This window comes from Palaemon carinicauda, chromosome 7 (assembly GCF_036898095.1).
Source record: "Palaemon carinicauda isolate YSFRI2023 chromosome 7, ASM3689809v2, whole genome shotgun sequence".
Classification (NCBI taxonomy): Eukaryota; Metazoa; Arthropoda; class Malacostraca; order Decapoda; family Palaemonidae; genus Palaemon; species Palaemon carinicauda.
Genome location: NC_090731.1, coordinates 41,802,875 through 41,820,206, shown reverse-complemented (window position 1 = coordinate 41,820,206; position 17,332 = coordinate 41,802,875). Strand labels below are relative to the sequence as shown.

The window sequence follows — 17,332 nt, the reverse complement described above, 5'->3', positions numbered from 1 at the left end:
GCTCCAACGTGACTGGTTGGCTCCATTATAAACGAAAACAGCTCCTTAAATTCAGAAGATATATTTTGATATTCTATCACCTGTTTTCTTACTGTTTAAAAAATTCTCTTTAAACAACTAATAATGATTTTTTAACCAATCACAGAATCCCGTTAAACAACTAATTATGATTTTTTCAACCAATAACAGAATCTCGTTAAACAACTAATAATATCTTTTCAACCTATCACAGCAATCTCGTTATAGTTGTCGAACGTCTTAAGAAAGATGGGTATTCCCAGAGACACGACTTGAGAAATGAAAGCACCAAGCTTCTGATCAATTATATGAGAAGCAGACAAGGGAAAAAAGAAAATTCTCAAGAAAAACCATTCTGTGGAGATTCTACCTGGATTGCAGCTATGCTTCCAGTGGTGAGTAACAGTCTTCCTTTTTTTTTTTATTTACTCTTAACATTTATCTCAGCAGAGGCCTATAAACCTACCTCAAACAATTGTGGCAATGAATGCCCTAACGTATTCTTTGAAACTTTTATTATTTCATTTACAAATAGGAGCATTTCTAACTTCTAACATAAAATGAAACACTAGGTTCAGTTTAGGTCACTTGTATTATATGTATCAAAGAATTCTTAAAATGTTAAGGAATTGCCAAATAAAACATAAATAACACCAGACAAGAACGATGTGCTCTAGATTCTTAATTATTAGAATGAAGAATCGGTAACCCCATGTTTTCCAAGTCCCACCTGCTAATCAGAATATGAAAAAACTGCATGGCATTCTGAGATGCATTGCAGAATAGTCATAAAGAAAATCTAAAACTATTACAGTAACAAAATTCAGTTCTCATGAAAGAATATTCTACTGCACCAAAATAAACTTAGTATTCTCTCTTCTTTTAGACTCATGGAAATATTGAAGTGGGAGATGGCAATACTTATGGAGGCTTTAAAAACTGTCCTTTGGAGCATGGAGAATCCTACTCGGTTGGAGTCCTTGGCATCACATATATGCAAGGTAATATCGAAATAGAAAATGTAAAAAGGAATTTCCTTTACCAGTAGGTTTTTAAGTTCCCTTGCTTAAGAATACAGTTACAGGAGCATAAATCTATTTATCAATTTATTTATTATTATCTAATATAGCCAAGATGTCGAAAATCCATTACTTGAATTTTATTTCACAATCCCTAACATCCCCTTTGACACTATCTGCCGGGTGAGATATAAAATATTACATTCATTCCCATAGCAGCTATTATCCTGATTGCAATGTTCAGTTCATATGTTATTTTCTTTAATCGTTTCCGGTGTTTATATTCAGTTCTACTCGTAGCTTCATTTTCTTCTTTATAAACAATATAGGTTGTTGATATTTTATGATATGAATCCATTAACTGGATGGGTCTAATTGCAGCTCCTACCCCCACACACTCTGATCATGCACGAGCAGTCTTGCCTCCTGATTGATGAGTGGATTCTTGGTCCCTGACTGGCCATCAGAAGGACGTGATATAAATTATAGATGACTATGATACTTTAATAGTGACCCGCGTGGATGGCGCGCAGCACATTCATGTTATGCTGGCTAGAATAGAGGAGCAGTGAGCTATTGTTTACTTGGAGGCAAAGCGAGCCACATCAGAATAAAAGCCACTTACGCGAACCATATATTTTTCTATCTGGTTATTTTGTTTTTATTATACAATTCTGACCATGTCATTGCTGCAAATCATTCGTTCATGGGATTTCCTCAGCCAAAACCCCAGTTTCCCACTAAAGAATCCTTGCACCAATCAAGAGGCGAGACTGGTCATACATGCTCAGAATGTGCGGGGACAGAGATACTATTATTAAGCCCTCCCCATTAACTGAGTAGAAACTAGCACCAAGCTGCATTCAAAAGTTTGAAAATTTCTCATGAGCAGCAGCAAAAAAAAAAAAGAACAGGGCATTACATCGAATCATATACTCATATGATCAGGACCTACTGTTCCTATCCACCAATTAAAGAACAGGGAAGACTAGGCAATGGCTGCTGAGGACTCGGCAGATTGATCAATGGGCCTCTTTCAATCCCCCATCCCAGGTTCAAAACAACGGCAAGGTTGTGTTCACTGGTGAAATTTAATGGTAGTGAGTGCTGCATGAGTTCTAGTTCACACAATTCAAGTCTTGAACGTTTCCACCAGGTTACACACACTAGATGTTACCAACCAATACTTCCATCTAATTTACGGTCTACCAATGCAAGAGCCCTTCTCCTATATACAGTGGGGCAATTGTAACAACCTTCCACCTATCAGTTTTCTCGATTTAATTATCTTTTTCTCTTTTGTGTTGCAAGATATATTCTATTGTGATAGTTATAAAAATCTTAAAAATTTCCAGGTAACGAAGATGGGGCAACACTGTTCAATTCCTACTTGAGATTCCTCAAGATAGCTAATAACTAAATGTATACCAGTATTATCATAATCCTTATCATGAGCTTTGCAGTTTATTCGGCTTTTCTACCAGTATTTACCCTTCCTATCACTGCTCCACTCCAGGGGAACCTGAGTACCAGGAAATGGCCTGGCAACAGCTCAAGGAGCCCGTGACACTTTCGACGCAAGACGAGTCAGACACGAGATTGTTGATGCTTGTGATCCTTTGTGTGGAAAGTGTACTGATTGTTTTGATCGTTATGGCGTTAATAGTCATGTTGTACAGGTGAGTTGATGCAATGTGTTGCTGAATTCTGCTTCTTTTTCCCTAGACACGTGTCAGTGACTACGCTTGTCATGGTGTCAATATCTTTAAAAGGTATATCTGTATTCAGCGGCCATTCTTGTCAAGTCTTTTCCTTCATAAGATGATAAATTTAATAGTTTTATTTAAATTTTTTTGGGAGGCAAGGGATTTGCTTAGAATGGAATTGTACGGTAAAAATGCTAGCAGTTCAATTTATGTGGTAAATCAAGGGATAGTAATAAGCAATTCTGATGTCATTTCATAAATCAATTGGTGCATTTGTATTTTTCTTTTCCAACACAGGAGGTGCCTTGCGAAAAAGGAAGAAGATGCAGTTGTTATGTTTAAGAAAGGTAATTTTCTTGGTATATTTCTTTCAGCTTAAATTTACATTACCCAAAAAGGTTAATGGTGATTATTCAATTTTGTATAATCTGACTTCATCTAATTCAATTAATGCAAATGTCATAGCTCCCACCCTTTGGTTAAACATGGAATACATCATATATGAATAGAAATTTTATAAATCCTTTTACCTAAAAAAGATTTTAGGATACTAGCTTATATCATGAATTCAAACTTTTATATTTTAATTCCATTTCTTATATAAAAGCGCTGGTCCCTATTAGCATTCACCTTTAACTACCTTTTGAAACCTGCTCTGTATTAGGATGGTTTACTACACAAACATATACTTAAGACACACACTTGTATGTGTACGCACACACATACACACACACACACACACACACACACACACACATATATATATATATAAACATGTGTATACTGTATGTGTGTGTTCAGCATGATATTGAGAAAATCTTTTTACACTATTATCAATGGTGACTTGTATTTCATCTCTGCAGAAACCTCTGGAACAGCTGAAGGAGGACACGAGTCGCCAATTAAAACTGATGACTAGGGGGATGTGGGGAGCTTTGGTCTCATGTCGTTAAATTCGTGACGACGTTCACAGGTGGCTGGAGTGTCATACCTTACTTGCTCTTAACTGAGCAGGAGAACAGGTCGAATTTTTTTAGAATCATAAGATCTGGCTAATTTGAATTTTCCAGCGTCTATGGGTATTGGTTATCAGATGTATGAATGAGACTATGTGGCATATTGTTTTTAATAAAAATATCTATCAAATTATTTTCTTCTATTCTTAAAAACAAGCACCAGAATTAACTCTTTGACAAGACTCGCAACATTTTTTGGTGCAAAATATTGAGCCTACCAACTGAAGTTAAACAGCTGTGTAAATATGCTACTAAGTATCCTTCCAATTAATTTAGTCTGAGTATATTCTCTGGCGTTAATATGAAATACACATGTTCTGATGGAGTTAATAAAAAAAGAAAGCCTAGTTGGGGAAGCCAGAGGAGCTTGCATATGATTTGGCTATGGTGGGCTGTGCTGCATCACTGTCTACTGGAGGTGCATCTTATACACCCCATAAAAGTTGGACAGGGCACCCTATCTTGCTAGAAAGATTGGTCCTGGCATCAAAAGGGAGGCTCTGAGGTTAGCAGCTGTGACAGATGTCAGTTATTATTATTATTATTATTATTATTAACTAAACTACAACCCTAGTTGGAAAAGCAGGATGCTATAAGACCAAGGGCTCAGACAGGGCAAATAGACCAGTGAGGAAAGGAAAAAAAGGAAAAAATAAAATATTTTAAGAAGAGTAACAATAGTGAAATAAATATCTCTTATTCAACTATATAAACTTTAACAAATCAAGAGGAAGAGAAATTAAATAAAATAGCGTTCCCCAGCATACCCTCTAGCAAGAGAACTCTAACCCAAGGCAGTGAAAGACCATGGTACAGAGGCTATGGTACTACCTGAGACTAGAAAACAATGGTTTGATTTTGGAGTGTCCTTCTAGAAGAGCTGTTTACCATTGCTAAAGTCTCTCTTCTACCCTTACCAAGAGGAAAGTAGCCACGGATCAATTACAGTGCAGTAATCCCTTGGGTGAAGAAGAATTGTTTGGTAATCTCAGTGTTGTCAGGTGTGTGAGGACAGAGGAGAATATGTAAAGAATAGGTCAGACTATTAGGTGTATGTGTAGGCAAAGGGAAAATGAACCGTAACCAGAGAGAAGGATCCAATGTAGTACTGTCTGGCCAGTGAAAAAATGCCATAACTCTCTAGTGGTAATATCTCAACGAGTAGCTGGTGCCCTGGCCAACCTACTACCTATAGTTAAACGACTCGGTCCTTAGGTTACAGGACTCTGAAGAGATTCGAGTGGAAACCAAAATAGACAACGCTAGCCATAGATATAACACATTACCAGTGAGGTCTGTATATCTCCATGATTGATTGTGGGCTGGCAGAATGGCAATCTGGAGGTTGCTATGGTTGGACCAGGTGTCTGAAATTGCTGACGCATTAGACGGCTCTTCCTGGAGAGTGGGCCATTCAATAAAGTACTGATTGACCAAAGTGTTACTTTTTGTTCTGAAGGTTTCAAGGTGCTTAAAAAGTGGTACATCTGGAAGCTTTTCAGGCCAAGAGGAAACAGAATCATTGAAAGGCACAAGATCACCTTGACGAAGGCAGTGTATAGGTATAAAATGTCGCCAAGATTAGGGAAGGATGAGGGCTCTATGCCTCAAAAAGCACCACTCTGGTGTGAGTGGCAACACCCTAGTTTGGTATCTGTGAACATACAATAAGTTGGGCCTGCAACCATTAAGACTGGAGACAAGGGATGTGAGAAATAAAAAATGCCAGATTTATACCAAATGGGAACAAAGTAGGGTGACAAATTTTTCATTTGTTCCGTCACTAAACAAACCTTACGCTATTTAATAGGGATGACTCACCCGTTAGAGGGGTGACAGTCCGACCTCTGACTTGGTCATTGACCATGGTTTTTACCTTTACAGTGTTAGACTGTAACCGGAAAATGCCTTGTCACCTCGCTAAAAGACGACATTGTGTAATGCACCATTAGTAGCCAGAGAAACCTGTGTGGTTGTGAGAAACTAGCAATGTGACTGTCAAGGTATGAATATTAAGAGTTTGAAAATAGGCATGTTAATTTAAACTCAGACGTTCCCAATACCCACCTCGGGGGGGGTATCGGGGACGTGATTGATTGATTGATTGATTGAAGGTATTCTGGCATCCTGACATCTAAGGTCATTAACACCAATATCGTTTATTTCATATAAAAATTAAAAAAAAATATTCAATTAAAACCATAAAAGTTGAATGTCATTATAGAAGTTAAACAGTTTTCAGGAGACCTACTTCTGGAATAAATCTAAAAATGCCGCTCGCATAATAGGACACATCATGTTCAAGAATCTTAGCAAGGATGAACCTGCCATCCTCACCTCGAGCCTCAAACAGATATCTATTTCTTAACCTATTATAATTTGGGCATTCGGTCAACAAATGCCTCACTGTTAAAGGTACTAAACAGTCCTCGCAATACCGTTGGTGTTGGCAATTCAGCAGAAACTCGTGTGTCAACCAAGTGTGACCAATACGGAGACGACAAAGAGTCGTCTCCCATTTTCGCAGCATCATATTTTACCTCCAAGGTGATATGACATTTGTTACTTCCCTCATTTTATTGCCATCTAGACTATCCCAGTGCTATTGCCATTTATTACAAACTAATTTCTTGATGTAAGGTAGGAAGTCATTACAGGGAATGGGATACCTTCTTTGTAGCAACTCGGATGCCGCATTCTTTGCCAATAAATCTGCCTTCTCATTCCCAGACACACCTACTGTGCTAGAACCCAACAAAATCGAACTGTTATACCTCTCCGTCTAATAATAAAAAGCCATTCTAAAATCTTTAAAACTAGAGGGTTACTAGAATTAAAAACTCCTAAAGCTTGAAGAACACTCCTTGCATCACTAAAAATTGTAAAATTACCCTCCTTTTCCAAAGCTATTTTCTCAATAGTGGTTAGTATGCCATACAGTTCAGCAGTAAATATGGAAGCTGTTAGAGGAAGTGCACCTCTACAATTAAAATCATTACTATGTACTCCAAATCCAATGCCAGCATCAGATTTGGAGCCATCAGTATATGTAAAAGTCGATCCCCTATGTTCTGCAACATGTTCCATAAAGAGAGACCTGGATTATAAGTCAGTCATATTCTTATTAACTCTAATAAAGCATTTACAAAGAGATACATCAGGTAATTTCCATGGAGGCATTGATGATACCTTGAATGAAAGCACTTTAATTCTAATTATATCAAGACTGTTTAATAATTGTTTCACCCGAAAGCCATAAGGTTGAGGAGATTTTGAGTACAACTCAAAGTATGTTGAGTGCCTTACAAGGTTTGCAGTCTGAAAGGCTACAGAATTAGGGAGTCTTTGCAATCTAAACCAATACCGAATATTAGAAGACATTCAGTAAAGGTCTAGAGGCATCTCCCCGGCGTCAACAAGGAGACTCATGATAGGTGAGGTTCTAAACGCTCCTGTGGACAATCTAATACCAGCATGATGTATGAAATCTAATATTTTTAACCGGCTTCAGGTGACTGAGGTGTATATTTCACATCCATAACTAATTTTGGAAAAAATCAAGGCCTTGTATAATCTTAAAATAGTATTGCAGTCTGCCCCCATGATGTATGGGACAATACTTTTAAAAGATTCAGAGCCTCAAAACATTAGCTTTTAATGCTTTTTGGTGAGAAACCCATGTAAGCCTACAATCAAATATTAACCCTAAAAATTTAGCTGCACTTGTACTTGGGATCCGTTGACCTTTGATGTATATATCCGGGTCTGGATGTACTCCCCAGATACAACAGAAATGGACAATTGTAGTTTTACTTGTCGAGAACTTAAATCCATTCATATCGGCCCACTGGATAATTTTATCAATAGAGAGTTGTAATTTTCTCTCAACCATTGCCATTCTAGTTCCAGCAAATGATATTGAGAGATCATCCACAAATAATGTTGCAAGACATCCCGGGGAATGACTGAGGATATCCCATTAATTGCTAGTGCAAAAAGGGTTAGACTCAGCACACTACCCTGAGGAACTCCTTCTTCCTGGCATTTACTCTCTGATAGAATTTCCCCAACACTCACTTGAAAAGCTCTATGTGAGAGAAATGACTGAATGAATAGTGGTAGCTCTCCTCTTAATCCAAACTCGTGAATTCTTTTAAGTATACCATATCTCCATGTGGTATCATATGCCTTTTCAAGGTAAAAAAAGACTGTCACATGGTGCTGTTTGGAAGCAAAGGCTTCACAAATAGAGGACTCAAGTCGTATCAACACATCAGTCGTTGAGTGCATTTTTATGAATCCACATTGAATGGGTGATAAAATACCCTTCTTTTCAAGGTACCATAACAGTCTTACATTGACCATCTTCTCCATGATTTTACAGAAATAAGATGTCAATGCAATTGGCGTATAATTTGCTACTAAAATCTTGTCCTTACCGGGTTTTAAAAAGGCTAAAATAATGGCTAGTTCCCAAACACTTGGATAACTATGATTATGCCATATTTTATCAAAAATGTTTAAACTAAATAACTTTGTATTAAAAGGTACGTGTTTAATCATTGCATATGGAATTCCATCGGACCAGGGGCTGTATCGTTACACATAGCAAGTGCAGAATTAAATTCTCTTTCAGTAAAAGGAAAATTGTATGACTCTTGCTTTCTTGTTGCGAAATTTGAAACTTTCTTTTCTTTAATGATCCTATACTGGTGACCAGGAGTTGCTTCACACTTGCACGATGCATTTGAAAAATGGTCAGTCAGGGCATTGCTAACTTCGGTTGCTCCAGTCATATACGGGCCATTTACCCTTAACACTGGTGGTGGGTTTGGGGTGAATTTGCCTGCTATCTTTTTGACTTTCCTCCACACAGATGATGTTGGTGTTCTACTGTTAATGGAGGAAACAAATGACACCCAAGACTGGCGCCTAGCTTCTTTCATGGCATGACGGAACTGTGGTCTACATTTCTTGTATATGACTGAATTCTCCTCAGAACAGCGCACGCGCAATCAAGTTAAAGACTTTCTTGTGGCTCTGTGAAGGGCAGCTAGTTCTGATGACAACCAGGGGACTGGTTGTCGTCTGAATATCCCTGTCGTTTTGGGAATAGAATCGACTCCTGCTGTGTGAAGAGTTCCATTAAGTAGGTCTATGGCATCATCAACACTTCCAAACTGTTCTGCATTTCCTTCAATTTCACTTAACTCCCGAAATCTATCCCAGTCCAACTTATCTAGATTCCATCTAGGCGATTTCTGTAAAGGTGGACCATTGCTGGTGTTTATAATGATTGGTGCATGATCACTATTAGGCCAATCATCTAATGTTCTCCAATTGAAATCGAGAGGACAGTTAGAGCTCGCAACTGATAGGTTAATGCAGGACAAGGTACCTGTCTGAACATGAAAGTGTGTGGGTTCTCCTGTATTAAGGAGTCCAAAATCTTCTTTCTCCAAAATTGATGATATAATATTACCCCTTGCGTCTGCCAAAACATCACCCCATAAAGGATGTCTACTATTAAGATCTCCTAGTAAGAGAAAAGGTTGTGGGAGTTGTTTAATCACCTCTACTATATCATCATAGGAGATGTTATCATTTGGAGGCAAGTAAAGAGAACAGATTGTGTATTTTCTCCCTATATCAATCTGTACAACCACTGCCTGCAGAGGGGTACAGATAGACAAAGATATTTGGGGAACATCTTGATGAACGCATATAAGACTTCCCCTATGGCTCCCTGCTCGTTGATCATATGGTGTACTATAGCTAACATAGTCTCGAGAACAAGGAGTATTAGCATCGAGCTTGCTCTCCAGTAGATATACAGTTATAGGGGAGTGCTCACATATGAGGAGCTTAAGATGTTCATATTTCGCCCTTAAACCGTGGGAATTCCATTGCAGAATGGAGGAAAAAACTATGATTTATTTTTTGGAAGACACCTTAGATGAAGTCTTCCCATTGGAAATATTTGATCTAGCAATATTTCCCAGTGGTATCTCTAGAGAGGATCTTGATATAGTGTGTTTTGTATTCGTCTTTTTCTTTGTGTCCTTTTGATCTAATTGTTGAGGAGGATGGTGGGCCTCAACTTGAATTTCTGATTTGTTCAATTCACCTTCCTGTTGATCAGAAACATCAGCAGACAAGACATCATATTCATTTGAAATCGTGACTTTCATGTTTCTTATGGTAGGAGTCGAGAGAGATGGAGGTCTCTCTCCTTTTTTATTAAAAGGTTGTGATCTGTCAGGTTTTTGCACCTTCCCCACTACAGGTTCACCAGGTAAATTGGTTTCAAGTGGAACCTCCATCAGATCAGGCAAGGGCAGGGCCTGAGAGAGGTTTGTACTTTTGTTTAGAATGGGAGTAGATGGATTTTGAATACCTTTCAGATCTTAAAGTATCTGTTTTGATTTCTCTACAATTTCTGGATATAGATTTTCGATGGGACTTTCAACCTCTTCAACTACTTTAATGTGTTTCTTCAAAACCATTGAAAAAGGTTACCCTGCTGTTATCTGCTTTTTAAGAGCTCTTTTACGAGCCTATCTAAAAGTAACCCTTTCCATGGTCCTAATGGCCTGAATTTATTTTTCAAAAATAAACTTAACACAGCTTTTAGATGTAGCTGGGTCTGCTTCCCCACAATGTATGCAATTTGGATTTTCTAAGCATACTCCATGACTATTTTTTCCACAGTTGGCACAAACAGCTGGATTATTATTTAGTTTTTCAATGCATTTCTGGCTTAAATGGCCATACATTTGGCAATGATAACATCGCAATGGTGAAGGGATATTTGGTTTCACCTTCAAATATAGCTAACCAGCTTTAATAACATTTGGTAATCTGCATTGATCAAATGTTATAATCAGAGTAGCAAAACGAATACGTTGTTTTCCAACTCTCTTTCTCATTCTGACTACTTTTACTACTCCTTGACTCCTCAATTCGTCCTCAATTTCTTTTTCCTCTATGTCCAGCAATTCTGAAGCATATATCACCAACTCTGGTTGAAAGTGGGGTGTAAAACGCCTTTTACACAATGACCATCCAATGTTGCGAGTGTTTTCAATCTTTCACCTTGTATTGGGGATAGTGTCTCTATTAAGAGACTTCCATTTCCCTGGGGAAGAGTTTTTGGCTGCCCTCCACATATAGCAACTATTTCCCTGTTAGCTTTAAAAACATTTACACGTTCATGTCTTCCATTTTCAAATTCTAAAATAAAAAAATTCTCATAATTCACTACTTCATAGTGACCAGTTAATATTTCTACTTTTCTATATCTCTCTCTACCGTCATAATTTTTCACTCTCTCTCTCTCTCTCTCTCTCTCTCTCTCTCTCTCTCTCTCTCTCTCTCTCTCTCTCTCTCTCTCTCTCTCTCTCTCTCTCTCTTTCTTTTCTATTGTTTTCTTATCATTATTCACATGACGTGAATAAGGTTCTAATGTAACAATATTAGAACCTGAGTTGGAGCTGTCTGTACCGAGGTCCATGTTTGTATTTTCCAAGTCATCAACAGAGGGGTTGGGTTTTTTTGAAAGTTCAACCTGGGTTATCCACCTCTTATTGGAGGATGTCAGTCCTCCTATCCCATGTAGCCCAACACAAGAAGAGGCTTCAGCGGGGACAAGTCCTCAATCAGAGAGGGGCTGCCTCTCTTTAGGTGGGCGTACACTGGTCAGTGGGGGTAGTTAGCCTCTCCCACCGGTGACTCCAATGCCTGGCGTCACCCATTACCCGTAAATACGGGTGACTTACAACTGGATCACTGGAGCCAGATTACTTAACAGACTTGGTCTGCACCCAATGGGGTCTGCCAGAGGGTGATGACATCTAAATTGGTACAGGTTGAGATGGAATGCTGTCCATCCTACACTATGCCAAATCCAAAGAAGCAGCCAAAGCATAATCAAACAAGCCCAAAGTTGTCAACAAGTTCAAGCCCAAAAGTAAGAGATGGGAGAAAAAAGGAAATAACCATAAGGAAAAGAGAAAGTGCGGACTGATTTTGTTGGATTAACAGTTAGGCACCGAGGTTCAGTGGGAAAGTAGTTCCCACTGGTCATTAGAGTCCAGCTGCTAATCCCTAAGCCCCCCATCCTCATCAAGGCTTCAGCATCTGGGGGGTCAGGGACGTGTACAAGTATGAAGACTATACTAGGTTACACCTGGGAAATGGTTATTACCTGCAGATAGGTGAGGCCAGTGTGCAAAGGACTCATGGTGCTGTTCCTCAAGAGAGGGGATGATGAAAGAAAAACGAGCCAGTCATTCTCATTCATATAGACTATTCCCGGGTAACCAATGCCCCCAACCATCTGCTACTTGCCCATCAAGGAGCTTGAGGTATTTTTGAATCAAATGTGCAACCACCACAGAACCAATGGAAAACATTTCCATGTCCCTGAGGGTTACGTCTTGCAGGTAGTGGGTGGTAAAGGTCGTTTGACGTTTCCACACACCCGCTTACAATACCTGCGCCACATAGTAGTTACATTTAAATGTCAGGGACATGCTTATGCCACAGACGTCATGAGCTCTAGATCGTCGAGGAAGAGGGGGGTTAGGATTCAGAGCATGGTCGAGGACCCTGCAAATTCAGGCTGAAATGGTATTCTGCAAGGGCCTCCTCATGACCCTCTCCATGCCAACGAAAAGTGCTGGCATGCGGGGACGAGCTGCTGCAGTGTGTGCAACATGATATCTCAAACTACTCACTTGACATAGTAACAGTTGATCTTGATCAATGGTTACAGAACGAAGACTCGCAATCAGAAAGACCCCAAATCTAGGATCCGTGACCGCTGGATTTCGAGTCTTGGCAATAAACTCAGGGACGAATCTGAGTGTCAACCCCCCCCCCCCTCCCATCCCCTTGAATGGGCGACATCGCAGGATAGGCCATGAAGTTCACTAACTCGTTTTGCTGAAGCTAAAGCGACTAGGAACACAGCTTTCAAAGTGAGATGGCAATCTGTTGCCTGATGTAATGGGTCGTAGAGAGCGCCATTCAGGGATAGAATGAATGAATGAATGATTTAAAGTTTTCAGGCATCCTGACATCTAAGGTCATTGATGCCGGTAACATTTAATTTATGTATACAAAAATAAAAAATGAAATAAAATAAAAAATTAGAGTATTCAATTAAAATCATAAAAATTGAATGTCATAAAAGTTAAATATTTTTCAGAAGACCCGCTTCTGAAAGAAATCTAAAAATGCCACTTGCATGGTAGGACACATCATTTCCAAGAATCTTGGCAAGGATGAACCTGCCACCCTCACCTCGAGCCTCAAACAAATATCTATTCCGCAAGTTGTTATAATTGGGGCATTCAGTCAACAAATGCCTTACTGTTAGAGGTACTAAACAGTTGTCACAATACGGTTGGTGTTGGCCCTTCATCAGAAACTCATGTGTCAACTGAGTGTGACCAATACGGAGACGACAAAGAGACGTCTCCCATTTTCGGGGCATCATATTATACCTCCAAGGAGATATGTCATTTGTTACTTCCCTCATTTTATTGCCATCTTGACTATCCCATTGCTGTTGCCATTTATTGCAAACCAATTTCTTGATGTCAGGTAAGAAATCATTACAGGGAATGAGATACCTTCTTGGCAACAACTCGGATGCAGCCTCCTTAGCCAGTGAATCTGCCTTCTCATTCCCGGACACACCTACATGTGCTGGAACCCAACAAAATTGAACTGTTATACCTCTCCGTCCAATATGGAAAAGCCATTCTAAAATCTTTAAAACTAGAGGGTTATTAGAATTAAAAACTTCCATAGCTTGAAGGACACTCCTTGCATCACTAAAAATTGTAAAATTACCCTCCTTCTCCAACACTATTTTCTCAATAGCGGTTAATATGCCATACAGTTCGGCAGTATACATGGAAGCGGTCAGAGGAAGTGCACCTCTACAATTAAAACCATTACTATGTACTCCAAATCCAACGCCAGCATCAGATTTGGAGCCATCAGTATAGATAAAAGTTGATCCTCTATGTTCTTTAACATGTTCATTAAAAAGAGACCTGGCTTCTAGGTCTGACATATTCTTCTTATCTCCAATAAAATATTTACAAAAAGATATCTCTGGTAACTTCCATGGAGGCGTTGATGATACCTTGAATGGAAGTACCTTATTTCTAATTATATCCAGACTATTTAATAATCGTTTCACCCGAAAGCCATAAGGTTGAGGATATTTTGGGTGCAACTCAAAGTATGATGCGTGTCTTACAAGGCTTGCTGTCTGAAAGGCTAGAGAGTTAGGGAGTCTTTGCAATCTAAACCAATACCGAAGAATGGAAGACATTTGGTAAAGGTCTACAGGTAACTCTCCAGCATCAACAAGGAGACTTGGGATAGGCGAGGTTTTAAAAGCTCCAGTAGACAATCTAATACCTGCATGATGTATCGAGTCTAATATTTTTAACCGGCTTGGGGTTGCTGAAGAATATACCTCACAACCATAACTAATTTTGGAAAAAATCAAGGCCTTGTATAATTTTAAAATAGTATTGCGGTCTGCCCCCCATGATGTATGGGACAATACTTTTAAGATATTCAGAGCTTCAACACATTTAGCTTTTAGGGCTTTTAGGTGAGAAGCCCATGTAAGTCTACAGTCAAATATCAAACCTAAAAATTTGGTTTCCGATACACATGGTATCCGTTGACCTTTAATGTATATATCCGGGTCTGGATGTACTCCCCGGATACGACAAAAATGGACAATGGTAGTTTTACTTGTCGAGAACTTAAATCCATTCATGTCAGCCCACTGGATAATTTTATCAATAAAGAGTTGGATTTTTCTCTCAACCATTGCCATTCTAGTGCCAGCAAATGATATTGAGAGATTATCCACAAATAATGTTGAGAGAACATCCTGGGGAATGGCTGAGGATATCCCATTAATTGCTAGTGCAAAAAGGGTTACACTCAGCACACTACCCTGAGGAACTCCTTCTTCCTGGCACTTACTCTCTGATAGAGTTTCCCCCACTCTCACTTGAAAAACTCTACGTGAAAGAAATGCCTGAATAAATAGTGGCAGCTCTCCTCTCAATCCCAATTCATGAATGGTTTTAAGAATACCATATCTCCATGTGGTATCATATTCCTTTTCAAGGTCAAAAAATACTGTAACATGGTGCTGTTTGGAAGCAAAGGCTTCACAAATAGAAGACTCAAGTCGTATCAACACATCAGTCGTTGAGTGCATTTTTCGGAATCCACATTGAATCGGTGATAAAATACCTTTCTTTTCAAGGTACCATATCAGCCTTGCATTGACCATCTTCTCCATGATTTTACATAAACAAGATGTCAATGCAATAGGACGATAGTTTGCTGCTAAAAACTTGTCTTTACCGGGTTTTAAAAAGGCTAAAATAATGGCTAGTTCCCAAACACTTGGGTAACTATGATCATGCCATATTCTATTAATAATGCTTAAAATAAATAGCTTTGTATTAAAATGTACATGTTTAATCATTGCATATGGAATTCCATCGGGTCCAGGGGCTGTATCGTTGCAATGAGCAAGTGCGGAATCAAATTCTCTTTCAGTGAAAGGAGAATTATACGACTCTTCCCTTCTTGTTGCAAAATTTAAAATTTTCTTTTCTTCAGTGCTCTTATACTGGTGACCAGGGGCTCCTTCACACTTGCTGGATACATTTGAAAAATGATTAGCCAGGGCATTGCTAACTTCATTTGCTTCAGTTACATACTGGCCATTCACCTTCAACACTGGTGGTGGGTTGGGGGTGAATTTGCCAGCTATCTTTTTTACTTTCCTCCACACAGAAGATGGTGGTGTTCTACTGTTAATGGAGGAAACAAAAGACATCCATGACTGGCGCCTTGCTTCTTTCATGGCACGACGGAACTGTGCTCTACATTTCTTGTACATAGTTAAATTCTCATCAGTTCTGCGTCTACGCAATCGTGTTAGAGATCTTCTTGTGGCTCTGTGGAGTGCAGTTAGTTCTGAAGACCCCCACGGGACTGGTCGTCGTTTGAATAACCCTGTTGTTTTGGGAATTGAATTGACTCCTGCTGTATGATGAGTTCCATTCAGTAGGTCTTTGGCATCATCAACACTTTCAAACTGTTCTGCTCTCCCTTCGATTTCACTTAGCTCGGAAAATTTAACCCAGTCTGCCTTGTCTAGATTCCAACGTGGCGATCTTTGCAAAGGCGGACCCTTGTTGGTGTTTATAATGATTGGTGCATGATCACTAGTATGCCAATCATCTAATGTCCTCCAATCAAAATCAAGAAGGCAGTTAGAGCTTGCAATTGAAAGGTCAATGCATGACAAAGTACCTGTCTGAACATGGAAGTGTGTGGGCTCTCCTGTATTAAGGAGTCCCACATCCTCATTCTCCACAATTGATGAGATAATATTGCCCCTTGTGTTGGCCAAAACATCACCCCATAAAGGATGTCTACCATTCATATCTCCCAGTAAGAGAAAAGGTTGAGGGAGTTGTTGAATGACCTCTGCTAAATCATCATATAAAATATTATCATTTGGAGGTAAGTACAGAGAGCATATTGTATATTTTCTCCCTATATCAATTTGTACAACAACTGCCTGCAGGGTTGTACGTATAGACATGGGTATTTGGGGAACATCACGACGAATGTACATGAGACTTCCGCCATGGCTCCCTGCTTGTTGATTATATGGTGTTCTATAGCTATGTGACAAGCCGAGAGAGGAGTTGTGAACTCAAAGGCAGGATGCAATCAACTGAGTTTTATTAAGGAACACTCTTCTTTATATACAAAACCTCAAGGCAACAGGACATAACCTGTTCGAGAGACAGACAATGTTACAGATCAAAACAGAGACATGATCATTCAGGTTCTTTTTAGTGCGAGGGAAGAGCGCAGATACAAGCATAATATATACAAAATAATTATGTACAATTGTGTGCCACACGGTTGGTACATGGCTCCCCCCCTAAAAATGACATACTGTACATGTTAAATAGGGCGCCCTGATCTAGAGAGGCGAACTGTAGGCGGGTCATCTGGCAGAAGATAAGCAGGTTTTAGACGATCAATGGAGACCCAGTCTTCTTTGCCCCGAATGTTTAGTAGGAATGCTTTCGGACTGCGTCGGATCACAAGGAAAGGGCCCGTGTAAGGGGGCGTTAGTGGTGGCTTGCTAGTGTCGTTGCGCAGGAAGACGTGCATTGCAGAGTGCAAGTCCGTTGGTATGTGATGCTTCGCTGGGGGCTTGTAAGTCTGGCGGCACGGAGTAAATTTTCCCACGACGTGACGTATGCGCTGGAGAGCGTCGGAGGAGGTTGTAGAAGGAAAAAATTCGGCAGGGACGACCAACGGGTCGCCATACACCATTTCAGCTGCCGAGACGTCGAGGGCGTCTTTAGGAGTGGTCCTTAGTCCCAGGAGGACCCAGGGAAGTTGAGTAAACCAGTTGCAATCCTTGCAGCGGGACACCAAAGCTGCTTTGAGGGTGCGATGAAAACGTTCAACCATTCCATTGGCAGCGGGG

At 39.6% G+C, this 17,332-nt stretch overlaps 1 protein-coding gene across 2 annotated transcripts in view; it reads left to right on the top strand.

The window, feature by feature from the left end:
• Positions 1 to 3,893, top strand: part of LOC137643919 (uncharacterized) — a 49,595-nt gene extending 45,702 nt beyond the window's left edge. For both annotated transcript variants that reach the window (XM_068376680.1, XM_068376679.1), the window contains exons 20-24: positions 233 to 413; positions 905 to 1,019; positions 2,554 to 2,716; positions 3,041 to 3,090; positions 3,607 to 3,893. In XM_068376680.1, coding sequence (XP_068232781.1) covers positions 233 to 413; positions 905 to 1,019; positions 2,554 to 2,716; positions 3,041 to 3,090; positions 3,607 to 3,662 — 565 coding nt within the window. In that variant the 3' untranslated portion in view covers positions 3,663 to 3,893. The remainder of the gene's footprint in view (positions 1 to 232; positions 414 to 904; positions 1,020 to 2,553; positions 2,717 to 3,040; positions 3,091 to 3,606) is intronic.
• Positions 3,894 to 17,332: the final 13,439 nt, after the last annotated feature.